Here is a 23495-nt window from a genome sequence, read left to right on the forward strand (position 1 = left end):
ATTTCTCTTTGTGGAATTTTTATCTAGGGATGAGTATCTCCAAGCTATTACCTTTGGTTTTTTGTCCCAAAAATTAGCGTTTCCATGAAAGTATCCTTGAGCAATGATCGACTCATGAGATGCTACCCACCCTATCACCTTTGGTTACTAAGGATGTTCTTGTGACTTTATCCAAATTGGATCTTTGACTTTCATGTGTCCTTTTGATACTAGCACTTGGTTGACTCCTTTTGGCTTTCTTTGGATGCTTTCTTGCGATGGAAATTTTAGTTGATAAACTTTTTTCTTAGATTTCCATTGCATTGTCAATGGTTTGGCTTTTGATGTAGAGGCTTCGTATGAGATTTTGATGGAGAGTTGTTGAAGGTGAAGGCAGCTTGCAAGGTTGATCTGCTTCAATGTTTGATTTAGCTTTACCTTTCTCAGTCACAGATGGTTGTGCCTTTCTTCCATGGGCTTGACATGGTTTTTGAGACTATCACTATTGTTTTTGTTGACACTCTTTGTTGTTTTCCAAAGAAGGTGTTTATTCAGCTTTCTGTTAGGACTATACTCTATTTGATGAAGTGGGAGACTATGATGAATTTTTTTTCTTTAAAATCAACTTGAGTATGGCTTCTGCCATTCCAAAACTATAAATTTGTGTCTTAGAACTTGTGTACAATGTTTCTTTTTGATCTTTGATTGGTGTCTTTTCCATCATTATCCAAGTGCTATAAAATATTAAATTCTTTGTAGCACTGGGATCCATTATAGGTGAGCATGTGACTTTGAGTCTTGTTTTCCCACATAAACTAAATTTGATCAAGGTAAGAGTCAATTTGTATCTATTAGAGTTGAACATGGATCTATTGTAGCACTAGGAGATATTATAGCTGAACATGTGACTTTGTGTCTTGTTTTCTCACATAAACTAAATTTGATCAAGTTAGGAGACAATTGATCGTTCGTACTTTCTTTAATCTTCTCTTGATCTTGACTTTTTTGAACATCTTGTGTGGAAGTCAACAACAATGCTTCTTCCTCATGCACTTCTAATTGTGCTTTATTTGGAGTCCGTCACTCCAAAAAAACTGTTGTTGATTCTTCAAGCATGTCAATGATGACATCTTCATTTTGTTGTTTGGCTCCCATGTTTTGCGCTTTTGTAGCATGATACATGACATAGCTGTTTGTCCCAATTTCTCTACTCTCAAACTCAAATTTGTCATTAGTTTCTTTCAAAACACTCAGCATTAAACAAGGAACTATTTCAAAGCTTTCTTCATCGAAAAACTTTGTTTCAAAGAGATCTCTTAGAGAAATTTTGTATCTCGCTTGCCTACATGGTATTTACTTTCCTACACACCTTCATTTTTATTTGGGTTTTATTGAACTACTTGTACCATTCATAGGGAAACTATTCCATACCCACCTTCATCACAAACCGTAGTAGGAGTTACTTCATTTACACATACATGTAATGGTGTGAGTATCTATTCCCATCCAAAAGGTTCAAGAGGCAGCTCATGAAAGTCTCTAAAACATATGATTTGTCCTCTCCAATATACAATCTTCCCTTTCAGATGCACCACACATCCAAATGGATTTCTTTGATTGTAGCCACCCTTTATTCTTGAGTCAAATTCCTCAACCGGTGTCATTGTGGCATCTCTGTAAGAGTGGTCTTTTAGATTTATCAAGGGTTTCTCTTGGTTGTTTTTTGGTCATGCATTAGGTAGATGTGTTTGCAACCCCAATCCTGAACCATTTTGAGCTATTGTATGAACATACATCCCAAAATTGTATGAACATACATCCCAAAATAATATCAAAATTGTCATCTTTCCCAAAATCTATTATGGGAAAATGTGTTCTCATCATCTATTCCACATGAAGTGACTATCATCTGCTCCAACATCCCTATGTGTCTTTCAACGTAACTGTCTATGAGTTAAAACTTCATGCGTGTTTGTATAAGAGCTGGTTTCCTTCATTTTTTCCCATATTTCCTTTGTAGATGTGGATACTCCTCCCCCACTATTTAGGATGGTTGTCATTTTGATATTCATGTATTCTATTGGTATGATAGTGTTGCCATATTCTCCCTTGTTGTATTGCCCATTTTGTTTATTGGTATGGGCTCAGTGTTCTTGGGTTTTGTATATTTTTTTTCCTTTGCTTCTATTTTAATGGTTTCAAAAGGAAAATTTATGCTCCATTTTTTCCAAGTTGTTTCCCACTTTGTTCCATATATGAGGTCTAATTTTTAGCACTTTTGCTAGCATTATGATACACTAAATATGAGTAGACAATAGTTCTTGTCAACTCCTTGAGTCGATCATTCTTGGTGTTGGATTACATCGTGAGGGTATGACTCTCACTTTGGATTTGGCTTCATTCTCTCCCATATATGATGGGTAGAGTCTTCAATGAGTATGGTTTACTCTCTTTGGATGCTATAGATCCAACATCACCATAAAGTGATTGGATATTGAGGTTTAGATGCTCGTGATCCATGTTGACCTCAAGGATTGGGGAAGATTGGTATGTTCCACTCCCTTTCTGAGCATCTCTAACCACTTCCCATAACTCATTTAGTCACAACTCTTCTACCTCTGAGATAGGTACTATCGTATATGACCTATTGTCATTTGTGGTGTTTGCAACTACACGTTCATCTGTTTGAGCTTTTGGCTCAATCTTGTGTTTATGCGTTGACTTGTTCTTTTTGGTCATCATCATCTCAAACTTTCCATGTCTTGTTGCGATTATGGCTCTATTTCCGTTTGTGGGATTCTTTCTCCCTTGGCACCTCAAACTCAACTACTCACCTTTTAGGAATGTATTGATCAAAGGGCTAAGTTGGTGACATTATGGCTTGTACACTTTTAATTATTTTCTTGGACATTTCCAAGATTTTCTCCTCAAACTATGCATATGGTTATATCATCCATCTTTGCTCTAGAGTCTAGTTGGGTTAAAGTCTCGCCTCGTATTACCTCTCACCCAATTCTCACCATTGAGGTGACTTTTGTGGGTTGTACTACCCTATTGGTTGGCCATACTGACAACTGATCTTTTTGTTGTCCAATTTACTATTTTGTTTCAAGTCCCATACCCATGATCATCTCTTGGATCAAGTGGCCCTCATACTTGGTTTGTTCAACCTTTTTTGGAGTCATCATAACAAAGTAATTGTTGTACGAGAAGGTTTGCTAGACCCTTGTCTCTAATCTTAAAGATGTACATGATTTCAAGGGTGTTAATTGCTCTAGTTTAGCCATAGTAGATCAAAAAAATTATTGTCCTCCCAACAATAAACTCCAAGTCTTTGATTATCTGCCAATATGCATTTCAAAATTTTCACATCTACTTGGTCATACCCTTCTAACTCTAACACTAGTGGTCCTTCTTTAGTGGTCATGTTTGGAATCAATGTATCAACTTCCAAACCCCATTGATTCACACTGTTGGAATTTCTAACATTCATATATTGCACTCCATTTTGGTAGATGTACAAGGTATCGTGTTTGTTGGCTCTAACCTCCTCCTTGAACTCAATTGTATGGTTATCGACTCTAACCACTCCTCATTAGGGTCTTGAGAAATTTAATCCCCATACATGTTGGTCTTGTGAAAGGTCAATATGTGCTTGGACTTGAGAGAGGTTCTAGTCTCAAATTGAGTAGAAAAGGAAAACATCTCTGAACTTGAGTTGGAGTAAGTGTCAACCATTTCTTCCACTATGGTCTCTACCAGTTCCATTTGGTTAACACTCTCCTTAGTAGATACTCTACTCTCAATTTCTCGATTATAACCTTGATTTGCTATGACATGACCTAATCTAAGGTACATAAAGACCCAAAATACTCAATGAAAATGAATACATGGCCTTTAGAACCAATGCCAACCCATTTCATTTATCGTCTCTCCGATCTCGTTGGTGCTAAAGATTGATCTCGATCAATCCTATATAATCAAAAGTATAAAAGTCAGTTTATTAATCTACAAGTATATTTAAGGGTTCCTGCTCAAAATTTTTAGCTTCCATCTTGCCAACAGTAGACAAAGAACCAATCTCCAACCTTCAACTTTGAAAAACTCAATTTCTAGTAGCAAACAATGTCCAAATGAATTCAAATGTCTCAAGCTATCTATATGATGTGTCTAATAACCTTGGGAGCCAAAAATGCAAGTCAAATGTTTTCCAAACTACTTGAAACTCACCACACGTACTCTATTACTACCCTAGACCCAATCTCCTTTGAAAAAAATTCCAAAAGTTGAATTTTTAGGGCAAGAGATAATAATAGAGACCAATATCTCTTGGGTCAGAATCAAGGATGTTTTCCAACCTTTGAGTTGTATTGTATGTTTACACAAGTTTCATGGAGTTTGGTTTAGTTTTCAAGTTTCTAGGCCAAATTTTGTATCCACAGTTTGATCTTAGTGAATTCCAGGCCTATCTAGCAACTCACATCTCCAAATGGCACCAAACTTGAATCAAACTATGTTCTAGCATGTGGTATTGTCAAAAGGTAAAAATTGTGTATTTCTAGGCATCAAGTAATAATTGTGATTAGTATTTAGGTGCATAATTTTGTGAGATTTTTCCACTTTACAACTCCCACACTTGTAACAAGGTATTTTAACACCTATGAAGAGGTCTCATCAAGTTCTATTCTATTTTAACACCTATGGAGAGGTCTCATCAAGTTCTATTCTATTTTGAGTGTTCTTATAAGCCCTTACTTATCTGTTCGTCCAGGGTGGAAGTTGTTTTGGCTCAATTTTTACGATCAAATGGAATCAAAATCTTTGAGCCTTCACAAAATTATTTGCACCTCACCTAAACAAGTTGTACTTGAGGAAAAAGTTCATTCTCAGGCCCCTATAAAAAAGCGCGTATGATCTATAGGGCAAAACATACATTCTTTTCAGAATTTTGATGGCATTCAAGTCTCACACAGGCTATTGCAAGTACTTTTGGCCAAAAAAATTCACATTTGCATGTATTTGACATAGGAGAGACAATAATTCCATTTTTAGCCAAACTTTGAATTTTTTTCTTAAAAGCTGATTTTTGACTTACTAATAGTTTGCTACAACTTTTCTAAAATCAATGATGATCGAAAATGCTCTTTTTGGGCTTTTAAACTCACCTCATGAGTCTCATACTTGAAAAATATGAAATTTTGTAAAATAATTTACTGATGACAATTCAGAGGGTGAGATGGATCAGAAAGCCTTCTTGATGCTTACTTACTCTACTCCTAGTCAACTCCGCAAATGGTAGTGGAAAGTGTCTACCAACACTAATTTTTTTTCTTATTTTTCTTTTTGAAAAGAGTATCAATCCCTAGACTCTGGCATACTCTAGGCTATAAACCACTCAAAACCACCTAATCTAAGCCTAAAGGTCCTCAGCCAGTACGACTACTCCCAAGACACCTCTACACAACTAAAGTAGACACACCCCAACCGTGTGGTTTCTAAAATTTGGTTTTTGTACTCTAGGTAAACCTAGAGGAAGTTCGGAAAATGCTGCTAAGCAGTGAGGCTTTTCCCTACTTTAGGTCCTAACAATGACACCAGAATGTGAGCTTGATGGTTACCAAGCCTCGCTATCTTATTGTAGAGATAGTGAGAACCACGTACATAAATATCATACTGTGGGATGGAGTTGACTTGACTAGTGCACTTTTGAGCGCGCTGATATTTTTTCTTAGTTTAGGTCTTGACAACGGTGCCAAAATGTGAGCTCGATGGATGCCAAGCCTTGCTATCTTCTTGTAGAGATAGTGAGAACCACGTACATAAATGTCATACCGTGGGACGGGGTCGACTTGACTAGTGCTCTTTTGATTGTTCAATCGGCTAGTTGGACATTGATTTGTACATCCATTCCTCCAAGTCAAATTTTCTCAATTTCAATTGTTGCAAGAAGAGGAGGTGCTGCAACAACTGGAGCTAGATTTTGCCACTCCTTGCGCTTTAAAATCCGCAACTGCACTTCCTCTTATGCTTGCTCTTTAGTTGATTAAGCCTTCTACTTCCTTTTCTTTGCTTCATGTATCTTCTCAAGCATTTTGGTAGTGAGAGGTTAATGATATTTCTTTAATCTGCATCCAATGATCCAATTAGACACTACCTCTCCCTCGCATGTTGCAAGTTGGATGGCACGACTTGGTGATATGTCATCGATCACCAATGGGCCGTTACCTCGCCTTTTCAGTTTCTTGGAGTGTTGTTTCAAGGTATAGACCAATACATAGTCACCCTTTTGAAACTCCTTGTTTATCTGCACGTTATCGAGAAATTTGCGGTCTTGCCGGGAAAGCACCGGGCTTATGGCTGTGAGAGTTTGTGAGAGAACTCGAAAAAACTATATGAAAGAGTTAAACCATAGATGCCATGAAGACTAGGGTTTGGACGGAAGTGCAATCAAAGAAGTTTCACTCTTTCTCTCTTGCTCTCACACACACAAAGAAAGAACACAAAAGAGAGTGTCAAAACAACACAAAGATGAAAACATCAAGGCTATGGTCATATCGTATCATGGGTAGTATGAAAGGGTTAATAGATGAGTTAATGGCATTCAATTTTGGCTGACCAAATATATATGTTTTGTCTAGTGATGGGGATTAATTGTGTATACAAATCCTCTTGGTTCATAGCAAGATAACTACGCTTACATCAAAAGAAAAGTTATAGTCTATACGAGGTAGTACGATGGGATCTGGTGAAAGAAGTATTTCATTGAGCCTTTCTGAGCCAAAGAGAAACACTATACGTTGTTGAAAATGTATTTTACGGCTAATCCATACGTTAATTCTAATAGATCGTACAGAGTGAAAGCGATAGAAATTCTCATAATGTGGATTATTCATCTAAGATAGTATGTGAGAAATGTAGATATGAGAGAAGTGAAGAGATGAGAAGTTTCCCTCCCAAGCCCTATTCTTGCCCGTAGGCAATAAGGATACTACGGGGAGAGATGTACCTGTAGCAAGGAGAACCTAGAATTTGTAGAGAAAAGGAAGTTTGAAGAGTGTGAGAGATAGGTTTGGTTAAGGAGATGAGATTATATATATATATATATATATGTAGGATTAGAGATGAAAAAGAAAACAACAAGAAATCAACAAAATATGAATGTAGACCACATCTTACTTGTCAAACCCTTCGGCACCAGTTTTGATAGAGAGAGAAGAAGAGGGAAGAATTCAAATTTGATTGATACACCAAATCCAAGACCTTCTTCGATTAACATTGATCTTCCAAGGATAGCTTACAAGAATGGCTAGTCTTCCTCTAGGAGAAAGTGTAGGCTTAGGCTTATGTTAATGGCTAAGTACAATTAAGCATTACTACTCACTCCCTCATGAATTCCTCTCATCAATGGCTTGAATGCATTAGTTCCTTTCAAGGAAGAAGAGGTCCCCTTTTATAGGTGAAGGTAACCCCCAAGGGTTTACACAAGAAGAGAAGAGCCATTGTGAACAGAAATTGGAAAAGTTGGAAATGACCTGTCCTTGCATGATGTGGGCAGACTGGGATCCAGTATTTTGATCATATCTCCTCAACCGTGGCTCCAAACAAAAAAGTAAAAATATGGGCAGAAACGTCAGCTCATTAGCTACGGTTTTCATTTTAAAATTGTTTTCCAATTCAGATTAGAACCTTGTGTAAAAAAATAATCAAAATAGGGTCCATTTCTGGCAGCAAAAGTATTCCTGTGGTCCCCTTAGCCTATACTTTCATTTGATTCCACAGGACACCTCGTGCCATATGAAAGCATGACATTGCTCCTTGACAAAGTTTTGTAATCATGCTTTCAATAATGCATTAAAATAAGAGTATCTTTGAAATCATGCCACCTAGTGTCCCACTAGGTTTTGATTCCCTTCTAGTAGCTATTTAAAAAGAAATATAAGAAAAATACATAGAATATATATATATTGGATAGTAGAAATAAAGAATCAATGCTTTTTGCCCCAAGTTAAAGAGGCAGAGCTATTGACGCTTTTCCCATAGTATTTTCTGATGGTAAAGTAAGAATAGGTTACCCTTGAGAAAAATAATAGGATGAGATCATATTATTATACTTAAATATGCATATGTACATTATAGGAAATATAACTATGTATCTAAAAAGTTACAAGATAACTCTTGTAGCATGCATTCCTACTATGTACGTGTCACAACACGACATCCACCCCCTCTAAACCTGCACATCCTCAAGCATGTGCCAGCCTCATGGTAGCTTTTGAACGTAATTGTATCCCCTGTCATCTCATGACCTCCTCCAGGATCATATGGGTAACTCAAAAACTTGTATTGTACTAAGCATTGAGATTCTCTGCATTTTTTAATTCCTCTTGGATCAGAAGGAATTGTTATATACATCTGTTTCCAAAACATCTGTAACAAATCTCCATTATGTGCAAAATCTTCATGACGAAGAGACATAAGTTCCTCATCCTCCTCTTCAAAAAACACTTCCAGGCTTCCTGTAATATACTTGAAAGATTTTTGAAACTGCACTTCAACCTTCTCACCAACCTCTAAATCCACATGTACCTCTTTCGCATAGAAGTCTGAATCTGCATCTTCATTCTCAAAAGAATCCTCTAGATAGCCTTTCTCAACATCAAGAGAAACCTCAGAAATATGCAGGGTAAACCTCTCATCAATTCTCTCACCTTTTACCAAATACCTCTCCAGCTTTACATCATAAAACTTTGCATACCTCTCAAATATGGTGTCTAATTCCCTTTCCAAATCATCCTGGTAGGTATGCTCCTGGTCACTTGTAACCAACTCCTCAAAAACCTCCTTGGAGTTAGTCTCTGACACAATATCTTCACCCCTTCTTCCTTTTTGACCCATCCCTAAATTATCTTCAACTGAATCATGTCTCCACTCATCTAGGGAGAACCCTTCTTCATTACATGACTCTGAATCATGTCTCCACTCATCTAGGGAGAACCCTTCTTCATTACATGACTCTAGTCACTTGTAACCGACTGCTCAAAAACCTCCTTGGAGTTAGTCTCTGACACAATATCTTCACCCCTTCTTCCTTTTTGACCCATCCCTAAATTATCTTCAACTGAATCATGTCTCCACTCATCTAGGGAGAACCCTTCTTCATTACATGACTCTGGTGTCAGCATAGAACTAGCATCCTCTTCTTGCTTCAAGGCATCACCATGTATACCCTTCATATCCATAGCAGATAGATGCTCGCAAACATGCTTGCAATTTATACCCTGTGTGACACAAGACCTAAATCCCTTTTATGCCTCATATATTGTTTGCATACCTGCAGGCAACCGAAATTCTTAAAACCCTATATAGTAGGCACTTTATGGCAAGCATCTTTATTTTCATCTTCACACAGATCAGAAATATCACCCCAATCACAGACCATATCTGAAGAGGTTTCTTGCTCTTCTACTCTATCCTCTGATGTCACTTCAACCTGTATAACATTCCCAAAAATTTCTCTATCTTTGATTTGTGAATCTTGAAGATTCATAGCTTCATCCGCACAACCCCAATCCTCATGCAGAGAATCTGCATCTATCATTCCTTCCTCTACCATGGAATTGTGAAAGCTTGCTGCATCTAGCTCTAAATAAGGCACAATTTCATGAGTCATCTGCATCACATCTGCTACCCCATATATACAAGACATACATATTACTCTATCAATGCACTCCTCTTCTTCCACCTCGTCTAGCTGAGGTACTTCACAATCCGCAATGCTACTAGCAGAGCTATACTCACAAAGGAAGAGATTTTCAGTCACCCCCTCTAAATTAGCACTTTCGCAGCTATGCATATCCATTTGGGTAGTACCACATTCATCAAACTCGCATAGGAAAGCATTGATAATGGCTTCTTCATCCTCGTATATGTCTTCAGTATAGGCATCCGACTCTTCTAAACTTGGTAAAAGTTCCTGGATCTGCTCAAAAGTAGATTGTAGCACATCACTAATATAGCCGTCTTCCACCTGTTTTCCCTTCACATCCTCTGTCAAAACCAAAGCATCCTCATCCTTGTATATACACTCATGTGCATCTTCAAACGAATCAAAAGGAGCGTCCAAATCATCTATCATAGCCGACGAGTTTGCATCATCCTCTAAGTCGCTTTGAGCCGTTTCAGGCACTTGGATAGCATCATGAGAGTCATTATCTTGAGATACGAAGGCTACAAGACCCAAACGTGCATAAATAGCTTCCACTATGTCTGCTTCATCTGCATACAAGAAATTTGCATCTTGCAAAAGATATGCATCTATTACTGCTTCTAAATTAGCATGTATGGATGTATTGACAATTGCATGGCTTACAGGAGACACCAACTCTAGCTGGTCACATCCACTTCCACTCTGCTCCATCTCTTGGTCTTGATGTTCCAAGCATACCTGTGTTATAGTTGTAGAAAACTCACCCCAGTTGCTTGCATATACACTTGCATAGTCTTGAACTTGGTGCTTGAAATCATCACTCACAAGTCCAACAAATGATGCAATCATCCGAGCTTCTGGAATTTCTTGAAGCATCATCTCTCTCAAATAGCACTCAAGATATCCTTCTGGATCATAGCCTTCGAATATATTAAGCTCATTATATACAGATTGCCTAGCGCTTTCAATTGATTTTCGAATCCGGTCTTCTTCTTCAAGCCATTTGCATCTGTCTACAATCTCTTTCATTTCAGCATATAGCTGCTCCACTTTGCTAGCCATCTTTACGTACTCTCACCCCGGATTTTTCGCGTCTAGTTCACCAAAAATATGTCGAGAAATTTGCGGTCTTGCCGGGAAAGCACCGGGCTTATGGCTGTGAGAGTTTGTGAGAGAACTCGAAAAAACTATATGAAAGAGTTATACCATAGATGCCATGAAGACTAGGGTTTGGACGGAAGTGCAATCAAAGAAGTTTCACTCTTTCTCTCTTGCACTCACACACACAAAGAAAGAACACAAAGATGAAAACATCAAGGCTATGGTCATATCGTATCATGGGTAGTATGAAAGGGTTAATAGATGAGTAAATGGCATTCAATTTTGACTGACCAAATATATATTTTTTGTCTAGTGATGGGGATTAATTGTGTATACAATCCTCTTGGTTCATAGCAAGATAACTACGCTTACATCAAAAGAAAAGTTATAGTCTATAAGAGGTAGTATGATGGGATCTGGTGAAAGAAGTATTTCATTGAGCCTTTCTGGGCCAAAGAGAAACACTATACGTTGTTGAAAATGTATTTTACGGCTAATCCATACGTTAATTCTAATAGATCGTACAGAGTGAAAGCGATAGAAATTCTCATAATGTGGATTATTCATCTAAGATAGTATGTGAGAAATGTAGATATGAGAGAAGTGAAGAGATGATAAGTTTCCCTCCCAAGCCCTATTCTTGCCCGTAGCCAAGAATAAGGATACTACGGGGAGAGATGTACCTGTAGCAAGGAGATGTTTCCCTCCCAAGCCCTATTCTTGCCCGTAGGCAATAAGGATACTACGGGGAGAGATGTACCTGTAGCAAGGAGAACCTAGAATTTGTAGAGAGAAGGAATTTTGAAGAGTGAGAGAGATAGGTTTGGTTAGGGAGATGAGATTAGATATATATATATATATATATATATATGTAAGATTAGAGATGAAAAAGAAAACAACAAGAAATCAACAAAATATGAATGTAGAACACATCTTACTTGTCAAACCCTTCGGCACTAGTTTTGATAGAGAGAGAAGAAGAGGGAAGAATTCAACTTTGATTGATACACAAAATCCAAGACCTTCTTCGATTAACGTTGATCTTCCAAGGATAGCTTACAAGGATGGCTAGTCTTCCTCTAGGAGAAAGTGTAGGCTTAGGCTTATGTTAATGGTGGCTAAGTACAATTAAGCATTACTACTTACTCCCTCATAAATTCCTCTCATCAATGGCTTGAATTCTTGAGTTCCTTTCAAGGAAGAAGAGGTCCCCTTTTATAGGTGAAGGTAACCCCCAAGGGTTTACACAAGAAGAGAATAGCCAGTGTGAACAGAAATTGGAAAAGTTGGAAATGAGCTGTCCCTACATGATGTGGGCAGACTGGGATCCAGTATTTTGATCATATCTCCTCAACCGTGGCTTCAAATAAAAAAGTAAAAATATGGCAGAAACTTCAGATCATTAGCTACGATTTTCATTTAAAAATTGTTTTCCAATTCGGATTGGAACCTTGTGTAAAAAAATAATCAAAATAGGGTCCATTTCTGGCAGCAAAAGTCTTCCTGTGGTCCCCTTAGCCTATACTTTCATTTGATTCCAAAGGACACCTCATGCCATATGAAAGCATGACATTGCTCCTTGACAAAGTTTTGTAATCATGCTTTCAATAATGCATTAAAATAAGAGTATCTTTGAAATCATGCCACCTAGTGTCCCACTAGGTTTTGATTCCCTCCTAGTAGCTATTTAAAAAGAAATATAAGAAAAATATGAAAAATACATAGAATATATATATATTGGAGTTTACCCTAGATATAGGATCTAGCTAGGGCGTGAGATGATAATGAGATAGTAGAAATAAAGAATCAATGCTTTTTGCCCCAAGTTAAAGAGGCGGAGCTATTGACGCTTTTCCCATAGTATTTTCTGATGGTAAAGTAAGAATAGGTTACCCTTGAGAAAAATAATAGGATGAGATAGAAATCATATTATTATACTTAAATATGCATATGTACATTATAGGAAATATAACTATGTATCTAAAAAGTTACAAGATAACTCTTGTAGCATGCGTTCCTACTATGTACGTGTCACAACACGACAACGTGTTGATCATGAAATTCTTTCATCTGCCATTTTTGTATGTAGATGGCTACAACCACTTTGAGTCTCAACTTATCTAGCTAGGTTAGTTGTTCCTATCTATCCAAAAATGCATGTCCTATCCATCCTAATTCTCATGCAATGTGTAGTGTAGGAATCAAGAATTCCACAGGCAGGATGTAATTTATCCTAAGCACCAAATTGGTATAAGCTACACCCTCTATCTCCTTCCCATGTCTTTTGATTAGTTCCTCATATTAAACAATTGGTAGCATCATTGGCCGAGTTATGATTGACTCCATCGACTACACATAATGCACAATGGACTGATTATCATGAGGCAAAGGTGGTTGTTGTCCTTGTGATTTGTTACCTCCTTGTACTGCGTTGCTGGGTTGATCTGATACCTTGGAGGTGGTGGAAATTGTTGTACAACCAACGGTCCATACTGCCTTTCCCTCATGTAATTGAGATTATAGAAGCTCTCACTAGTGTCATGGTTTGTGTATTTATGCTTGATGGCACACCACTTCAACACTCTTGGAGCATTGACTGCTTGTGGTTGCTACAACCTCAAATTGGGATTTTCTTTGTAGATTTGATTCATCCTACGGACCACTTCTTTGACTAACTCATCTACATTTTGTGTGATTGAAGCAAGAGCACTACAATTTGTAGTTGACTCACTAGTGGTAGAAGAGGCATTGCTTGTGTTTGTCTCTGCGTCTTCAACAACCTCCCTATATGTTTTGCAATTGTCAACCAGGTATAATGCTTCCCTAGTGACTTGTTTGAATGTTGTGCATGCCTTTAAGTGTAAGTCTTTTTTGAGAGTTTTGTTTCTCAAGTCCTCAATAAAGAGAACCAATAAGTGATCATCATGTTATAACTCTCACACTATACATCTTTTGATCTATTGCTTGATGCAAAATGAAGCTTCTTTCACATTTTCATTTTCTTTTTGTTTGAAAGCATAGATTTGAGAAATTGTGTTGTGCTTGATTCCCTTATTCGAGATTTCCTCGGCAAACTCTTGTAACGGTTGTCAATGTTCAAGAAATCTCTACTACTTAGTGGCTGGAACCAAGTCAATGCTGTTTCCTCCAATGTTAAACCAAATCCCTCGTATTGTGTGTGGAAATATGCTACTTGTTCCGCTCTTAAGACTTGCTTAAAAATAGAAACATGAACATATGGTCCCGCTATCCACTGTACTTATTTGACATGCACTTACCCACCTGAGAAGGTCACATTCTTTGAGTTTTTGCTCCCATTATCATCATTCTAGGTTCTCCTACCGTTATATCTCTCATCTTGTAACCACTTATAGGTGATCTGGAAGGGGTTCGATTAGTCACCCTCTATAACATTTAATGGTCTAGTAACTTTTGTGTAGAGGAAAATAGCATGAACATAGTGAGGATTTCATTAGAATAGCTTTCTAATGAGAATAACAAGAGTTCTTGGGTGGAGAGAGAGAGCAACAAAAAGTATAACACCTAGTTAGATAGCATGAACAATACTTCAAAAGAGAGAGAAATTAAGCAATTGACAACAGTTGAGGACTAGATTTGCATGGAGCCGGTCCCCCCTCCACAAGGCTTTGTATTATGGTTTCTCCCATCAAGAGAGACATTTTACAATACAATTCTTTGTGTTCCTTCAATACTAGGTAGTGCAATGAAGATGGAAACTTCATGCACTAAGCAAAACACTTATCAAACACAACATCAATTCCCTCACGGTCTCAGACCCAATACCTCACACACCTTCGAAGATGGTGAGAGCTAGCAGGGTATGAGAGTAGATAGAGGAAGAAGGAGTATTCTTACAAGAAAGATGTACATCTCCTCACATAATCACTCATATTAGCATAGCTTAGCTTAGTAATTAGCATGGTAGAGGAGATGAGCATGCATTGAAGCTTGGCTCTTGGTTGGATTTGCATCACAAAGCCAAGAGTTGTTGATGTAGGCCTCCCATCTCAAAATCTTGGAGTAGGTGGTAAGCTTTCCATTAAAGCTTGAGAAGGAGAGAGAGTCTTCTTTGCTTCAAACATGAGATTGTGTGAGTGTGTGTGCGATAATGCCTTGCAAAAATCAGCCTCCTTTGTCTCTTGGTACCCCCCTTGCTAAATGGTCATGCTACAGCCCTATTGGACCTCCCCAGGCCTAGCCAATGGAAATTGAGCAGCGTAAGTGATATCCTTTTGACATGTGTCCCCTTTTCCCTTTTGTGAGAGCTTTAGGTAATTATTTAATTCAACTAAACTCTCATTGGACCCCTTTGACTCCTGGCGAATAGGAATCAGGCAAGCCATTGGGTTACTGAATGCTCATTGGACCCCTTGGGAGACGATCCAATAGTCTTCTAGAGAGCTTAATTCTTATTGATTCTTTTATTAAGTGTTTTTAAATTAATTAAACTAGATTTACTCTAGCTTAATTCTCATTGGTCCACCTCCAAGGCCATCCAATAGGAATTGAGTACACCTTGTTGGCATGTGGGCTAGGGAGCTGACATGTGTCCCTCATTCCTTTTGTGTAAAGGGAGCTTGTGTGTGTGAGTTTCTCTTTCATCTCCTACTTATAGGGCTTGCCCCCTCCTATGTAGGGATGGTTGAAGACTTTTGGGACACATACAAAGCATCCAAATTTCCTAAGCCTTGACCTTTGGACACAACCTCTGAATTTTGGAACCTTAGCATTTTCAAAGTCTTAATGGGCTGAACCTTAGGGTCTTTTAAGCCCATTGTTGCACATTGCTCTTTTGCAGATGGCCCCCCCTTTGGATCCCTATTTTCCCTCATTTGGATCCCTATTGTGGCCGGTTTGCTAGCTTAACCAATATTCTAGCTTTTTCTCCCCTGGCACTTCCCCATATTAAATGATCAGTTTAACATGAGAAAATCATTTAGGAGAATGAGATATTGATTATTATGACATTACCTCTCTCTTGAAATCATAGGCGTCCTCGACTATGAGGTAGAGAAGATAAATCATGTTCATTAGTCCTTTTTCTAGCGGGTAGAGGATCCTTATGTTACCCTATGACATCTTTCCAGAATGGATGACTAGTCCATTTGGCACTTGAGAGCCAAAGCTTTCGCAAGCATGTCTGCACATTAGTCCTATTAATCTTCCATAGTAGAGTGACAAGATCTACTTGGTGTTTGGGAGACATTGTCTCCGCAAACTTGATCTAAGCATGCATACTACTTCAGTTTTGTGCACAATAAAGTAATAGAGAGTCTTATAAGACAAAAATTTTGTTCGTTTTTAACATTTGTACATTTGCTTACTCTAGGGAAGCACTGTAAGCATTGACAAGGTTTAGGTTATCCTTTAACTGTATGCCTTGCATCCATCTAGCATCTTCAAAAGGATAATTCTTAAACTTAATAAGATATTGTCGGATGGTCTTACCTCCTCTTAGTACCTTGTCTTCATGTCGGAGAATGGACTCGGGCTGCAGCACCTCTTCTAGGTCCTCGATCTATGGTGGGTCTTCAATAGTTGGTTCTTGACGTGGATCTCCTTTGTAAGGCTTTAGTAGGCTCACATGGAAAGCATTGTGTATGAGCCAATGGTTGGGCAACTTGAGTTGATAGGCCATCTCATTGATTGGTCTAAGAATCTGGAAGGGACCATAGTACCTTTTTGCTAACTTAGCATAGTACTTTTGGTGTCCCGTAGGATTATTTCCCATCGTGTGCCTTAATTGAGCCTTGGGAAATTTTAATAAGACCCAATCATTTTCTTTAAAGGCTTGGCTCTTCTGTGCTTGTTAGTAGCAACCTTTTGCCTTTGCTGTGAGATAGAGATAGCATCCTTAATCTTTTGGAAAGATTCTTGTAGGTCTCAGCTATACTCATCTATATCGAAGATCTTCCCGTGTACCTTAAGTAGCAAGGGACTTTTTGATCTTCCCTCAATTACCTCAAAAGGTGCTTTTCGTGTGGAAGTATGTACAGTGTTATTGTAGGCATACTCCACTAAGGGTAAGTACTTCTCCCATTGGGATCTTTGATCTATTTCCGTTACACAGGCTTTTAGTAGATTGAGAATTGTTAGGTTAGCTATTTCACTTTGGCCATCCGTTTGCGGGTGATAGGCCAAAGAGAAGTTTAGCCTTGTTCCTAAATTCTCAAAGAGACCCTTCCAGAAATTACTGGTCATTCTAGGATCTCTATCTGACACTATGGACATTGGCAATCCATGGTACTTGCAGATTTGTGAAATAAAGAGGGTTGCCATTTGATGGGCTTTGATAGTCTTTTTGACGGGTATAAAATGAGCTTGGTTACTGAACCTGTCTACTATCGTCCATATTCCCGTATTCCCATGGATAGACTTAGGCAATCCAAAGATAAAATCCATGGATATGATCTTCCATGGTGAATTAGGGATTGGCAAAGGTTGAAGCAATCCAAGTTGCTTCCCTCTATCAAACTTTGTCTTTTGGCATACCACACATTTAAAAAAATACTCTTGTATGTTTGCTTTCATGGTAGGCCAATAGAAATATGTTTCAATCCCCTTTAGGGTAGACTGAATCCCTCTATTCCGTACATACGGAGGAGCATGAGATCCATACATTACTTTCTCATGTAGTGAACTAGTAACACATAGTCTATTGCCGTAGAGAAGATAACCATCTTGTAAAGTAAATGGTTCCTCTTTCTTCCCTAGTGCAATGGCTGAAATCACATCTCTAAAATCTGAATCAATAGCATACTCATCTATCATATAAGATATATCATAGTGAGTTGCTATGGAAACCGCATTCACTCTCGACCGTCTTGAGAGTGAATCGACTACTTGATTATGCTTGCCAGCAATGTGAGCAATATGAAAATGAAATTGCGAAAGAAAGTTTGCCCACCTCATTTGTTTCTCGGAGAGCTTGGTCTGCGTCATGAAGTACTTAAGACTTTGGTGATTGGTTCACCCCTTTTTCCACTTATTCTTGGGTTTGTTTTGCTTTTGAGCTCTAACCATCATATTTCTAAAATTTTAGAGTTTATGATCTCGGCAGCCAGAATAAGGGTCTGTCAAAATTTTCCCTGATCCTTTTTGCTCAATTAGATTAGATGGTTATAGATGTTATTCAACCCACTCTTAATTGAAGAATTGAATCCTATGAATAAACATCATCAAATGGTGCAAAACTGGAAGAAACAGATTATGGAACAATACTTTCAAAGCATCAAAGAATATGCAGAATGAAATGCTTTCGTATCTCATTCACAACTCCTAACATATCTCAAGAGACCTAGCAAGTCCTCGACTTCTAGCCTCTACCAAGCACTAAACCCTGTGTCTAGCTGCTTGACTGCTAAAGTGTAAAAGAAAATGAAACCAAAATCAAAAGTCTATAAGTACAAAGCTACGACTAGGTCACGGATCGCTATTCTTGGCAACGACGCCAATGTTAGCGGGTCATCGCGATGGAAGTCTATAGCATAGAATTTTGGCACTAACATAATGTTAGTACCTTATGTTAAAGTTCTAGCATCTCAAGTGAATGTCCCAATGTGATCCCATTATTTATTTTGGCTTTAGGTATTTATTTTACTTATTTGTCCAAGTTTGGGTAGGGAAATTTGCTTTTTTTTTGGGAGGGGGTTACCTTAAGGGCCCCTATGCTCATATATAAGAATCACCTTGCCCCCATTGTATAATAATCTATTCCATTTCCTAATTGGTTGATTCAATAGTATCTCTCTCTCTCTCTCTCTCACTCTCTCACACACACACACACACACACACACATACATTTTCTCTCTTGGCTCTATGATTTCACATCATTGACTTTGACGTGGTATCAAAGTTGAGTGGTTTTTGATTGTGGGAGGGAGAAGTATAAAATCAAAGAGGAGGAGGAGGAGCCAAGAAGCTCTGTGCTTTGGACCTAGCATTTTGAAACACTTTCAGAGAAAAGCCTCCTATGGATGGTGTGAAGAAATGTTATTGGAAGATTGTATTGGTGACTGCATTCATATAATATGTTGCAAAATAGATTCCTTGAGAATAGATAGCTATTTGTTGGTGCTTTAGCATGCTACTAAATGGAGTGGATTATAGCCGTACTTTGGAGCTAGGTGGGCTGCATGCAAAGAGCATTTAAAACACTTTTGCAATAGGAAGAGCTCTCGGTGGGCCAACACCTTTTGACAACGTGACAAAAATCACTTGAGGAGGCTATATTGGGAAAATTTCATGCTAGCAAAGAAGATATCCAACCCCTTTCCTCTTGAGATGCTATCTGATGAGAGAAGTGCAGAGGAACGTGCATTTTTAAATGCCTTCTAGAATGTAGCTTTGGGCAATCTTTTAGGCTATGGTCACACGAGGCTTAGTTGTCATTTATAGATAGCTATGCCAACTATGCCAACTATGCCTAGAAATAGCATTAAATGAATAACCAAGCCTCTTGCATGGTTACACAAGTCTTAGTTACTCAATCAACCTCCCAACTATGCCTTGAACTTCACAACTATGCCAAAATTGGCATAGTTACAAAGGGTAGGCATATTTATTCATTTAATGCTCTTTTTTGTGTGTGGCCAAGAATGAGGATTAGTTATCAGTTCAAATAACGGATATCTAAGCCTTGCGTTACCATAGCCTTAGCAAGGAGAGGCCCAAAGGGCATTGTGCTTGACAAGTGTTCCTGCATAGCTTCCACCTCAAATGACCAAGATCAAATGGCTATGAAAAGTGCATTGGCTATAGTACTCATTTAGTAGCCTTGGCACCTACAAAATTTTGAGAGGAGTAGAAAATGATGTCAAGGATACTATGCTTGAAAATCACAAAGGGAAAAGTGCATTGACTGGTACTCAATTAGCAACCTTGGCACTTACAAAATTGCAGGACGAGTATGAAATGGTGTCATGGACACTATTCTTGCAAATCACAGAGGGAAAGCTAGATGTTGATGGTCTTGACTATTTTATCATTGAATTGGAAGGTTTCTTACTCTAGAATGGCAAGGTTTGAGTCTCAAAAATGGACAAAGCAAAGGCAAGCTTGACAGAGATAGAAAAGGTAGAGATTCCACCTGAAAAATTGGCAAGGCACACATGGCAGTTGCCTTGAAGTCAAATTTCTAGCCGGGTGCCTATTGTTGCAACATGCTTCAACCAAAGAGAGGCTTGGGAGTGAAAAAGAGGGGCAAAAGGAGCAATACAATGATTTGGACCCATGTGTTGGAGTTTAAGTTATTGGTGTTTGAGCCCGTGGGTTAAAGTTCAAGCCACATGCATCTGGCACAAGGAACAATTGGGATGCATAAAAAACACTATGGATGTGCTTCAAAAAATACGTTGTTGTTAGCTGGATTATGAACAGGATGTGTTCCGAAAGTTCATTATCTAGGAAAGTTTGGACGTGATGTATTCATAGTTCATGAATGGGGATTCTTGGATGTACTGTGGTTTACAATTCATTTTTTTGTGAGGCAAATGGTGCTCAAGATGGCATTCTTCTTAGGTAAAATGTTGGTGGTAGCATAATTGAGATGTAGAGCGATTAGTTGCTAGGATGTCCATGGTAGTTTCTTTGTCAACTTGGTCTTCCTACATATGTCCACTATGAGCTGCAAAGAGGGTGTTAAAGTTATAGCATCTCCAATGAATGGCCCAAAGTTCTGGGTAGGGAAATTTTTGAAGGGTGTACTTAAGGCCCCTCAAGCTAGTATAAAAGAACCACCTTTCCCTCATTGTATAATCATTCATTTCATTGCCAAGTTGGATGGTTCAACAATATCTCTCTCTCATGCATTCTCTCTCTTGACTATATGCTTTCACATCATTGACTCTGATAGTTTAGTGTTACTATATATAATTACTATATGCTTTTATGTTTTGGAAAACCCATTGTGCACATGTATTAATTGAAATGTATGCCTCAAAATTCAATTGGGTCTTTATCTCCGGAGGTTTACTATTAAGAAACCCCCCTATATAATGTGTGTTCATAGGGGTAAAAATCCCTCTATAAGATGTTGGTGGGACCCCCTAAGGTCTTTATACACTCCCCTAAACAAAAAACGTTAGCCTCTTAGTTTTCATCTCATAAAGAAGTTGCATTGTCTATTTATTTGAAAGGAAAAAAGTAGTTTTTCTTCTTCTATGTAAGAAAACCTAGAACTTTGATTAGTTCTCTTTACAAATCGGGTGAAAAATATCTTCAACCGGCAGTTCACAAAGAAGCAAGTATTTTCATTGGTTATAAATAAGGTAAAGGGCCACATTGTCATTGTAAAATGAACAAGTGACTTATGTTGGAATTAGGGTTGCAAGAAAACACACACAGGCTGCAGCTTGGAGAAGATGAAGGAAGCTCAAGGCACACAACCAAGAGTGTATTACTTAGTGTGCAATGGAAAGATAGATGGCCCTAGAATGATGGGCGTATATACAATGCACGGGGGAAACAACCTCCTAAAGAGGGAAAAAATACCCCTGCGGTCCTAAGTGTGTTCACACACATCACTGCCACATGTATATGGTAACAAATTGCCCCTGAGTGATGCAGTGAACAAGAGCTGGCACATAGAGTAAAGGGAAGTTCCATGCCTTGAGGACATGATCAGTCCACAAAGGGGAGTAAGCCCAAATATTTGCAAAAATATTTGAACTTCTCACGAGACAATGCCTTTGTGAAAAGATCTGCAAGGTTGTCCTATGTTGGCACATATGCCAAGCTGATCTCTCCTGCTGAGAGACTCTCCCATAAATAGTGGTAATGCACCTCAATGTGCTTTGTGCGAGCATGAAAAAGTAGGTTCCTAGCAATTGCCAATGGTCTCTGACTGTCAGTGTAGATAATGTTGGCAATGTCCTGTCCAACACCCAAATCAGCCATAAGGCACCTGATCCATACACACTCAACCGTAGCTCAATAGAAGGCTTTCTATCATGCCATGCTTCATATGGAGTAATAGACTGCAAAGCTTTTGCAGGACACATGTTTAGTCCATAAGTGGCACACATGATGGCCTCAAGCCAAAAAGAATGTGGTAAAGCTTGAGTTTTGAACATACATCATGCCATTTCCATAAGTGACCTGTTTTTCCCCACAGCAACACCATTTGGCGTATAAGGCACTATACATTGGTGTTTTCTCCCACGACTAGCCACAAATACATTAAATTCATGAGACATATACTACCCCCCTCGACCGGAATGGAGGGTGCCCAAAGTACATTTTTAGACGTTTTTAGCCATAGCCAGAAATTTTTTGAAGCACATAAATACCTCACACTTTGCTTTAAGCGGAAATACCCATGCATGCCTGGAGAAATCATCATTGAAAGTCACGAAGTAAAAGTAATCTCCCAAGGATGAAGTTTGCATGGGCCCACATACATCATTGTTGTGGTTCATCAACACAAGAAATACTAGTGCATCACACTTCTTTCAGCATCTCATAACTCGGAAACAATACACAGAAGTACTAACATCATACTGAAGGTAAGAGATATAAAGAATTGATAACTCAGAATTAAGATAACAAGAGTATTTCATTGATCAAGAAGAGCTACAACATCTCTGAATACAACTGCGCTATCACAACTCCCAAAACTGACTTATAACCACCATACAAAACAGACTGGTAATAACAACCTCAGTCTTGATATATCATAACTGTTAAATATCCGATTAAACAACATCCGACTAACTATGATCCGACTGACTACATTCGATGAAGCACTTCTGACTAACTACTATATTGGCACTCTGATATGCCTGTCAACACATGGCACAGCCTGGTGGTGGATTTCTCTGAAATCTGACTCGAATCCACATATCCCTTGATCAGCAAGAGATAGACAAAAGAATTCCTGACCATCCTAAACTTGAAACATATCTTTGAGAACTGTTTCAGTATCAGCTTCTTGGATTGTAGTCACTACAGTCTCCTCATTCTTTGCTGCACTCAGTTCTGGAACTTCAATATTTGCAGCATCTGTAATCTCCTTCTGATATTCAACCTCCATTGGCAAATCTTCTCCACTTGACTTCTGAATTTCCTCAGCAGCTTGCAGTGTTTGAACAGAAACATGCACTAGTTTTTTAAGTGTAGAACCACCTTGTACCATGAATTCTTCATCCACCTGCAACTGTTTATCCTTGAACTCCTGGAGCTGCTCCTGATAAACATCTTTTTCCTTATTCAGAGATTCCAGTGTCTCTAATAAGGCAGCTTCATGAGAACTGATGAATCCTGATCTTACAGCCTCATAGGGATACTTGATAACTGATGTCAGCCTTTCTCTCATTGCTTTCCAAACATCCTGCATCCCCTCAACCAACTAATGCCTTACCAGATTGAGATCCCCTTCATCCATGAGCACTCCAAAAACATTGATATCTTCTTGAGCTAATACTTTCTTTTCCAGAGCTTCCAAAGGTTTCAAGCTTCGTTGTAACATTTCATTCTCCACCTGCAACTCTGTATTTCTGCCAGACACCTGATCCAGCTCATAATTGACTCTGCCTTCCAAGTCCTTAGTCCATTCTTGAAACATTCCCAAGGAGAGCTTAACCTTTGCTATCTCTTGTTGATGTAGTTGCAGCTGAACCTGCATCTCTTGTTGATGCTTCTCCTTCTGCTCTACCAATTCCTGCTTCAAAGATTCCACCAACTCTGACTG

At 38.5% G+C, this 23495-nt stretch overlaps 1 protein-coding gene across 1 annotated transcript; it reads right to left on the minus strand.

Annotated features, from left to right (window-relative positions):
• Nucleotides 1-22691: 22691 nt before the first annotated feature.
• Nucleotides 22692-22940, minus strand: LOC147462314 (uncharacterized). The gene has a single exon (XM_086525927.1). It carries the CDS (start codon nt 22938-22940, stop codon nt 22692-22694), a length of 249 nt encoding a protein of 82 aa, XP_086382053.1.
• Between the last annotated feature and the right edge of the window lie 555 nt (nt 22941-23495).

This window comes from Adiantum capillus-veneris, chromosome 2, assembly GCF_014529385.1.
Source record: "Adiantum capillus-veneris isolate H3 chromosome 2, ASM1452938v2, whole genome shotgun sequence".
In the NCBI taxonomy this organism is placed as follows: Eukaryota; Viridiplantae; Streptophyta; class Polypodiopsida; order Polypodiales; family Pteridaceae; genus Adiantum; species Adiantum capillus-veneris.